The sequence below is a fragment of the Macaca nemestrina genome, chromosome 2, assembly GCF_043159975.1.
Source record: "Macaca nemestrina isolate mMacNem1 chromosome 2, mMacNem.hap1, whole genome shotgun sequence".
Lineage (NCBI taxonomy): Eukaryota > Metazoa > Chordata > Mammalia > Primates > Cercopithecidae > Macaca > Macaca nemestrina.
Window position 1 is genome coordinate 32530033 of NC_092126.1, and position 10224 is coordinate 32540256.

Consider the following 10224-nt stretch of genomic DNA (forward strand, 5'->3'; position numbering starts at 1 on the left):
GCTGCTTTGAGTTTGTGAAGTTCCTAAGTCAAGTACTTGGCAGATTCAAACTGATACGGAAGGGGAGAAATGTAATGGAAAGTTGGAGCATGTAAGAAAGTCCAACTTTTAAGTTGGCCTCAATTCAAAATGTGTTTTTGAATTTGCAAACCACAGGGCCTCCTCCAAGGCCTCAATTCTTAGAATTTGTGTACCAATAAAGTGAAAGGCAGTTATAAACAAAAATCTAAAAGAAAAAAATAGGTTATATATGCTTTTAGGGTGGATATATTTAATGGAAGGAGAAGAACATAGGAAGGAGATAAGAGACCAGCCACAAAACATAATTTTCAGGGAAGTTGTAAGTTTGTCCAGATTACCCTGCTGAAAATGGCCACCTGGATAAGTGTGCCCCAATTATTCAATCACTGTAGGTGCATTCATTTTGCTCAATTAATCCTTATACCAGTGGTTCTCACAGTGTGGCTCATGGACCAGCATCAGGAGCATCATAAAACATAAGAAGAGTTGGGAGCACCCAACTCCCAAGACTTTCTGAGTCAGAAAATCTTTGTTTTAACACATTCTCTGGGTGACCTGATGCATGCTAAGATTCGACCTCTCGGCTTACCCACAAGGTGACATGTTTTTAGTTGTAGTATCTAAGAAGAAAAATTGGCCCATTTTTCTTCTATCCAGGTGTACGTGGATGTTTGGCCTCATTCCTGAGGCACAGGATGTCAAAAGGGTAGGGAAGTGGAGTTTGGGTATAAGTTTGTTCTGGGCCACGATGGCATACAAATGGGAGGCAAGTGTGCTGGGCTCAGGATAAAGGCTGTGTGCCCTTGCAGATTCGAGGAGATGGCAGAGAGGATGCTAGGATTCATTTGCATAACAAACCGGCGAGCCTTATGAGAAGGAAGTCACTCTAAGAAAGGAGATCCTTGGTGTGCACAAGTTTGACTCAAGAAAAGTAGATGAGTGAGAGAAAGTGATGGTTTTGAAATATGTCTACAGATTTGTTGGTACTCCTTCCTTCAAGTGGTGAAGCTTAATTCTCTCCTTGAGTGTGGCCTGGACTTAGTGACTTGGCTCTAGTGGTAGTGTGTCACTTCTGGGAGTAGGTCATCAAAAGGTATGGAGGCATTTTCCTTTATATTGCTCTTGGATCACTTGCTCTTGAGGAAGCCACTTGACATATCCTGAAGATGCTCATGAAGCCCTATGGAGAAGTATAGGTTTCTGAAATCTTCCAGCCCCAGCTAACTCTTCAGGTAACTGCAGAGACTGAGCTCATTGCATCCTCCTGCAGCCTGACTCATATTGCCTGTCTCCACCCTCTGCTGTCTCTCCCACCCACACTTGCATTGGAACCCTCAGTTTCAGTCTGTATTACATTTTAACATGCTTTTTAAAGAGCACTTTGTAAGAGGTTTGGGATTTTTTGTGGGACAAATGGTAAAAATCAAGTGAGATGTAAGATTGTATTCAAAGGGGATAACTCAATTAGGAGAGTGCTTTGACTTGACTCTTGTATTGTGGCAAAAGTTGGAAGATCTGAACTTCTGGTGCTTTGAAGAAGTGTTAGGGATATAAGATACCAAAGAGACAAGAAATAGTAAGTACTGATAACTAGTTTATTGAAAGTTTGGGGCTCTTAAAAGAGCACTATCACTTCTCCCTTTTCCAGATTTTGGGTTATAGTTTAAGCAGGAATCATAACTTTCGCTGTTAGTTTCAGCTATTAACCAGATATCTCATTTTCAAGCTTTAGAAAGTTCAGTCTTGTCTATATCAAAACTTCTCATTCAATTCAAATAGGAAGGGAGGTCTCTACCTAAAGAGAGGTACTGGCCGTCTCTACGTGCCTGATACTAGGTAGCCTACAACCTGATCTGTTTCCTGTGGCTGGCACAGTGATGCTCCCCACCAGCACAGGGGTAGGGAAGATGTCCTAATGCATCTGCTCCATAGAGGCCTTCTTTCTCCTTAGGGTAGGACTGGGCTAAAGGGAGCCATGAGCACTCCTCCCTCTTCCCCTCTCTTCCCCAGGGCTCCATCAGCAAGTTGCCCTGTGTATTCAAGAGGACAAACATTCCCATATGTAGGCTAAGGGGGAAACTTTCCACATGACCATTCCTTTGATTCTCACAAACCCAGGAACCCCAGTTTGCAAATGAGGAAGCAAAAACTCAGAGAGGTTTAACAACTTGCCCATGATCATATAGCTGGGAAATAAATGGACTTAAATTCAGGTCCTTCTGACCCCAAAGATGTGTGCTTTCTTCCACAGCTGAAACCAATTAAGCTGAGTGTTACAGGCTGAAATGTGTCTTCTCCAAATTCATATGTTGAAGCCCTAACCTCTAGTACTTCAGATATGACTGTATCTGGAGATTGGGTCTTTAAGAAGTGGTTGGGATAGGCTGGGCACGGTGGCTCACTCCTGTAATCCCAGCAATTTGGGAGGCCGAGGCAAGCAGATCGTGAGGTCAGGAGTTCGACACCAGCCTGACCAATATGGTGAAACCCTGTCTCTGCTAAAAATACAAAGAAAATTCGCCAGGAGTGGTGGCGCGTGCCTGTAATCCCAGCTACTCAGGAGGCTGAGGCAAGAGAATCACTTGAACCTGGGAGGTGGAGGTTGCAGTGAGCCGAGATAACGCCACTGCACTCCAGCCTGGGCGACAGAATGAAACTCCGTCTCAAAAAAAAAAAAAAAAAAAAAAAGACGTGGTTAGGATAAAATGAGGTAATGAGAGTGGGCCCCAATCCAATCCAATTGGTGTCCTTATAAGAGGAGGCAATTTGGACACATGAGACACCAGGGGTGTGTACACAGAGGTAAGACCACGTGAGGACACAGCAAGAATGTGACCATCTGCCAGTCAAGGAGAGAAGTCAGAGAAGAAACCAACTCTGTCTGCGTGTTGATCTTGGACTTCTGGCCCCCTAAACTGGGAGAAATAAATTTCTGTTGTTTAAGCCGCCCAGCAGGGGGTACTTTTTATTATGGCAGCCCTAGCAAACTAATACACTTGACTAATGCATTTTCCAGGCAGTGTGTGGAGAATCACAGACTGAGAATCACAAGCTGTCACTGAGGTTATGTCATCATGTCAGCATCTTCCCATCTGAAGACTATTTTTTTCGGATCAATGACCTGGCACTTCCTGAAGCCAGAGCTGAGGAGAGCTGGTTCTTTTGTCCCAGGCTAGGTGGCATCCCTGATATGGGAGATGTCTGGCATATCGTGGAGAGAGACTGGGGGAGGCAGGTGGGCATCAAGGCACTCACCCCGCTGCCAGCTCAAACAGAGGGCCCTGGAACCTCACATTCCTGGGCCAGACTTGTGCAAGGTGCCTTCCATGTGTCATCCCATTTAAAGCAAAGGCCCGTGGGTTCTCTTGGCAAGAGGCCATCTGTTCTGAGACTTTATAAAGGGAAGCTTGATCCAGGCTGAATTACTTTTTTTTTTTTTTTTTTGAGATGTAGTCTCGCTCTGTCACCCAGTCTGGAGTACAATGGATCTCTGCTCGCTGCAACCTCTGCCTCCCAGGCTCAAGCAATTCTCCTGCCTTAGCCTCCCGAGTAGCTGGGATTACAGGCGTCCATCACCATGCCCAGCTAATTTCTGTATTTTTAGTACAGATGGGATTTCACTATGTTGGCCAGGCTGGTTTCAAACTCCTGATCTCAAATGATCTGCCTGCCTCCGCCTCCCAAAGTGCTGGGATTATAGGCATGAGCCACCACGTTTGGCCTGAATTACTTTTAAGGTTCTAGATATATGCAGTGTAGTTTGTCTATCTTGCATGCATCATGCAAATCAACTCATTAATTAATTCAACACTATCAAATGCCCACTATGAATCAGATTTGGCACCTGGAGGAATAAAAAGATAAAGCAGCAAGGGCCTTGTGCTCAAGAATTAATAATCTACTTAGAGAAATAAATCACATGCCTAAATAGTTATGGCTGTAGACCAAACATTTGTGTCCTCCCCAAATTCATATGTTGAAACTTAATCCCCAAGTGATGGTATTAGGAGATAGTACCTTTGGGACGTGATTAAGTCATGAGTTTAGAGCCTTTATGAATAGGATGAGTGCCTTTAAAATAGAAGTCTCAGAGAGACCCCTTGTCCCTTCTGCCATGTTGAGGACACAGTGAGAAGACTGCCATCTATGAACCAGGAAATGAGCTCTCTGCAGACACCAAATCTGCCACCACCTTGATCTTGGACTTCCCAGAGCTGTGATAAATAAATCTCTGTTGTTTATAAGCCACCCAGGAAAATATATTCTGTTATAGCATCCCAAACAGACCAAGACAATTATATTGCAAGGTTGAAAGAACCGACTAGAGCTTCATTTACATTTACACGTATACATACACACAAACCTCAGTATTCATATTTTGGAATAGTTTAGATCACTCTTGCCACATGGCAAGGCATTCTATAAGGTTTTTTGTTTGTTTGTTTTTTTGAGACGAAGTCTCACTCTGTTGCCCAGTCTGGAGGGCAGTGGCATGATCTCAGTTCACTGCAAATTCCGCCTCCCAGGTTCAAGCGATTCTCTGGCCTCAGCCTCCCAAGTAGCTGGGGTTACAGGCACGTGCCACCACACCCGGCTAATTTTTATATTATTGTTAGAGACGGGATTTCGCCATGTTGGCCAGGCTGGTCTTGAACTCTTGACCTCAGGTGATCCGCCCACATTTGCCTCCCAACATACTGGGATTACAGTCGTGAGCCACCGTGCCTGGCCTTTATAAGGTATTTTACATGCTGTATGTCTAATCCATACTGTTGAAGAGGAGAACCCTTTCCCCACATTTCTACCTGGGCTACTGCCATCTAAATCCATGCTCCTATGCCCTACAAGAAAAAAAGGAGTTATCAATTTGATCAGAACCAAGGATACTCTGTGGGTCATTTTACTCATGGGTGGGTGTCACCCTACTGTAATTATCAGCACCGTGGCACGGGCTACCTTTGTCCCATGCTTATGGTCAGGAGTCCTCCTAGCAGCTGCTTACTCAGATCTGGACTCTGTGTGCCACCTCTCTCCTTCCTATCCCTGGAGGGGAGGCAGACAGGAGCCCAAAGAGGAGCTGGCCATCTGAGATTCCATGGGGAGGAAGCAGGTAATTCTTTGTGGTCTCCAGGCTTAACCCACATTCCCCAACTTTAGCAGAACCTGTTTGGTTGTTACCACAATTATTAAGGTGAACTCCCATTTCCATTTGGCTGCTAAGGCTTACATGGAGCTTCCCTAGTTAGGAGTCCTGAAGGAAGGAGGGAGGAGAACTGAGTCCTGAGATCTGGATAGTCGTTGTCCAAGGAGCCTCAGCAGTAATCTCTGACGCTATTGAAACCCCAGAAGGATTTTTCAGAGGAACTCTGAAGAGTTTCCTAGCTATTGAGTGGCAGAGCCAGGAATCAAACCAGGTACTGTCCGCTTTAAACCATTTTGCTCTTGCCCTCAAGCACACTGCCCTACGAGTGCCAAGGAAGAAAAGCAGAGCATGAACTAGGGAAGTTCCCAGAGGGAACACATTCCTCCTGGCAAAGGCTTTGTTGAGGGGGAAACATATAAATTTGGGAGTTGGGAGGATTTGGACATGAAGGGATGGGGCAGGAGGCTTTCCAGGTGGAGGAAATGCAGGGATTCTGGAATAGCATGTCAGGCCAGGGAAAACACAGGGCAAGCTGTCCTTGCTGGCAGTTCCCAGCAGGAGCAGGAGCTGGAGTGCAATGAGCCCAAATAAAATGTTCCCCCACTGTCCAGCCGTCCAGATTTGGAAGTGGCCTTCTGCTATGCTGAGCCACCAGAATCTGCCAGCAGTCTATCATCCCAGCATAGCTCATTCTATTTCTCTTCAAGGGCTCCCAGCCAAGAGACCCTGCCACTGGCCCCCAAAGGGACATGATCGCGCCCACACTGTGCCCTGGGATGGGGCAGTTCACTCACCTGCCTCCCCATTTCCCTTACTGTGTCTGATCCTGGAGCTGGGTAGTGAGGTGTAAAGAATACAGGCTTTGAGGTATGTGGGCTGGCTTTGCGTTCTAGCTGTGTGACCTTGAGCAGATTACCTAAGCTACCATTGTCAACCTCTATCCCTAGAGATAGTAATACCTACCTCATAGAGTTAACTCAAAAGCCTAGAGGCTTTCAAGAAATCACATCTGTAGGAACATCATAGGTATTTAATGATTGGTGGTTGTAGTTGGCATTTTCATCCCTGAAGGTCAGAAATGACTCTTCCATGAATTCTTGCCAGAGAACTACAATTAAAATTCATCTCTTACCTTCCTCATCGACTCTGGCACTCCTCCTTCCAAATTCCTGTAACTCAGATGGCAGTGAAGCCTCCCAGATCACCAATGACCCCAGTTCCATAGCTCTGATCACACTAAGTCCCCTCCAGATTTCCACAGGGTCTCGGGAAAGACTTTTCTGCCCGTCCCATCCCTACTTTGTCCTACACTAGCCTAGAAGCCAAGCCTGGCTCCTGCACCTGTGTCTGTGAGAAGGCTGCTCACTGCAAGCCCTTTCTGGGTTCTGGTAACTTTAATAAAGGCCTGGAGGCTGAGGAGAAGGAGGCATCAGGTTGGGGTGAGTGGGACCTGGAAAACAATAGAGGTGCAGAGAGTTGGGAGGGGAAGGAGCCAGAGTTCAGAGAAGGAAAACACACACCACCTCTCAAGGAAAAGTAGCAACATTCCATCAGGAGAAGACAGTGGAGGGTGGGGTATTTGGTGGCGCTGCAGACTTTGGAAAATACAATCTGCTACACTACCTTAAATATCTATCCAATCTGATCATTACTCACCACCCCCATTGTCACTTCTTGGAAAACCAACCATCATCTCCACCTTCAGTGTCCTCCTATTAGGTCTCCTACTTCCCCCTACAATCTACTGTGGTGAAGCCAGAGGTGATCCTGTTACAACACAAATCAGAGCTGCCACTCTCCTGTTCAAAACCCTCCACTGACTTCCATCTTAAAACAAAGTCCAAACTCCATGCGTGGTCTACAAACGCCACATGACCTGGCCCCAGCGGCTTCTTGGATCCTATTTCCTTTACTCTCCCTCTTGCTTACTCTGCTCCAGCCACACGTAACTCCATTCTGCTCCTCCTGGAAAAAACAAGCTTGTTGGTGCCTTAGGATGTTTGCACCTGATGCCTTAGAGTGCTTTCCTCCCAGATATCTGCATGGCTCATTTTCTCAGGTCTCTGCTCCGATGTCACCTCCTCAGGGAGGCTCTCCCTGATCAATTATTTCCCTCCATTATTCTGCGTTACACTAAACACCAGTGTGCTTCTGTCTTCAGACCTCCTCAGAATGTAACTTCCCAAGGGCAAGGACTTTTGTACATTCTGTGCATGCTGAGTCTCCAACTTGTAGATCTTGGCCTGTGTTGTGATAAGAACACAGTAAATATTTATTGAATGAAAAAGTAATGGGCCAGGTGCGGTGGCTCACACCTGTAATCCCAGCACTTTGGGAGGCCAAGGCAGGTGGATCACATGAGGCCAGGAGTTCAACACCAGCCTGGCCAACATGGTGAAACCCCATCTCCACTAAATACACAAAAAAATTTGCTGGGCGTGGTGGTGCACATTTGTAATCCCAGCTACTCGGGAGGTGAGGCACGAGAATCGCTTGAACATGAGAGGCGGAGGTTGCGGTGAGTCAAGATAGTATCACTGCACTCCAACCTGGGTGGCAGAGTGAGACTCTGTCTCCAAAAATAGATAGATAAATAAATAAATAAATAAATAACGGGAAAAAAAGAAAAATAATGAATGAATGAATTCTCTGACCTCTCTCTTACCTTCCTGAATCATTGCTTTTCTGTTTCTGTTTTCTCCAGTTTCACCTTGTTCATACTTCCTGAGGACACTCTTGTGGTTTTAAGACATCACAGTTACATTTGGTAACTCTTTATATAATGAAACAGATTGCCACCTAATCCATGATAACTGGGTGGAAAATGTTTAATCTCTCTTGTGCTTAAAAAAAAAAAAAATCACCCGTTCCTCGTATGTTTACATTTGGCCTTGGAGACAACCCTTTCCCTGTGGCTGCGTATTTTTAAAGCACTTTAAGGCCTTAAGTGGATTAAATCCAGAACATCCAGAACATACTGAGACCTCAGGTTTGTGCGACTGGTACTACAACCTGCAGGATGGGAAGAACCTCCTTGTCACAGGGATTGTAAAGCTTCACTGGAGCAGCGTGGGTGCCTATGGATGTTCTGGTCCATCTCTGAGGAGATTATTTCCTCCGTATCCAGCCTCAGCTAGTAGGTGACTCTGCAATACTCCCAGCAGTGCCTGATAATTGCACACATTGGCTAAGATCTCTCTTCTCATAACTGGGGTGCAGGATGCATAATTATATGCACTAAGAGTGGTTCCCTTTCTTACCCTTTACTTCTCAGTCTTGGTCAGCATTAGCCTATTGTTGTTAAAGGTTTTGCCAGACATAGCCACATGCCCTCGATCTCCACCTTTAGCTGGGCAGAGACAAGATCCAAGCTTTGAAAAGGGCTTTGGGCCAAATGAAGTTGTTAGTTGGGCCTTCCTCCCCACCCCATCCAATCTCCTCAGATTGCAAGAGGAACCATCTCTCCAGGAGGCAAGGTGGTGGGGTGGGGGAGTGGGACTGAGGAAGGGGCCGGTGATGGGCTGAGGTGTTGGGGGAGGTGATGGGATTGTGGGTGGTAATATTATTTCAATAAGTATATAAAAATAAAAATTTGCAATTAACTTGTGTTAAGTACAAATAGTGTACTAGGAATATGCATTTGAACTGGCTAGAAGAGTTTGTAGTGAATGTCACCTAAGTTTCTCAGGATTCACCGTAGGGGAAATCTGGGACAAGCTCCACCTGACAGAGTGAGGCAGATTTGTTTTGCCCTTTGGTGGCTTACTAAATATTATGAGCTTATATATTCCTATCATTATTGAAATAAATGACAGTAGGATTTATTTGTTCAGGATTCAGGATATTTTTCCTTCCTGCAGGCTTTAGTTGAAGAACCGTCAATCCTCCGGTTGTCATAAAGCATTTTGGGGTCTCCTTGGAAGTCCCTGACCTTCCCTGACTTCCTATCTCCCTACCAAGAATGTGGTTTTGCATCCTCAGAGTTGAGTGATTCTTGGACTCAACAGCCTTTCTGAGTCTGGTTTCAGGTAAAGACAAGGTTGATTGGTGCTCCATGGAGAACATGTCTAGCCCTAAAGGCTAGAGCACTGGTGACATCTGATTCGATGTGTCATTCAGCAGCCTGCATGGCTCATATCTAGTCTTGCTAGTCATTGTTCCAGCCAGCCAATGACCTGAACCTCTGCTGCCATCTCCAGAACTTCACATAAGCCTCAGTTTTCTCATTTGTAAAATGGGAATTATAATTCTAGTATTGCTGCCTCACTTATGAGTATCAAATGAAAAAGAAGATAAGGATTTTATACAAAATAAGGCCCTATATAAAAAGTGTTTATCATACCAGTAACGTGTTTAGTGTACAACATGTAGATAAGAGAAAAGTGGGGAGCTAAATAATAAGAATTAAATAAAAATGGGTTTGAGGGTCAAGTATGTTTGGGGTAAAAGCAAAGTCAATGCATTTCTTTACTGCAGGACTTCTCAGTGTTTTTGATATGCCAATATATGTTGTAAGTTTCCAACAGTGACATAAAACAGGCAGGGTTTCCTAATGTCCATGAACTCCTCTACTTTTCAAAAACCGCACATCTCAGAATGAGCACACCTCCCAGCATGGTATGAAAAACACTGTATTGGATAAGATTACTGTCACTAGTGTTGTGATTGCACTCCAGATGGCTCAAGGCCAGCCTACTATCTGTGCCCTGAAAGTGAGGAAAACCAAGATCCTGGCCCTGGAGATGTAACTATGGGCGAGATGCCTGGATAAGTCTAATGGGTCTTATCAGATTCGTTAGCTCTTCTGGCCCTCTGACGAAGCTATGCTTTGCATTTCCAGGCCCCATCAGTTCTGGCTTTGATTTAAGCCTGAGTTGCCAGGGAACAGTGAGCTGTGAGGAGGGGCTTTCCTGGGGCTTCTCAGTTGCCCAGGCTTGCCTGGCTATGACCTCTGCATAACTGAAGTGTCATCCATTCTGGGCCAGAGAGACCAGGCTTAGAGCTCTGTTCCTCTGCCAGGACCAATCAATAACTCTGTCTGCTCTTCACAACACGTCTGC

General features: G+C 45.4%; 1 protein-coding gene across 2 annotated transcripts in view; it reads left to right on the forward strand.

The window, feature by feature from the left end:
* The window catches only part of LOC105490407 (2-hydroxyacyl-CoA lyase 1), a 73680-nt gene extending 63757 nt beyond the window's left edge, over positions 1-9923 (forward strand). Inside the window, exon 17 of one of the 2 annotated variants that reach the window (XM_071090872.1) lies at positions 9025-9917. In XM_071090872.1, coding sequence (XP_070946973.1) covers positions 9025-9063 — 39 coding nt within the window. In that variant the 3' untranslated portion in view covers positions 9064-9917. Of the gene's footprint in view, positions 1-9024 lie in introns of both variants that reach the window. The other variant, XM_071090873.1, reaches the window with a different exon arrangement.
* Positions 9924-10224: the final 301 nt, after the last annotated feature.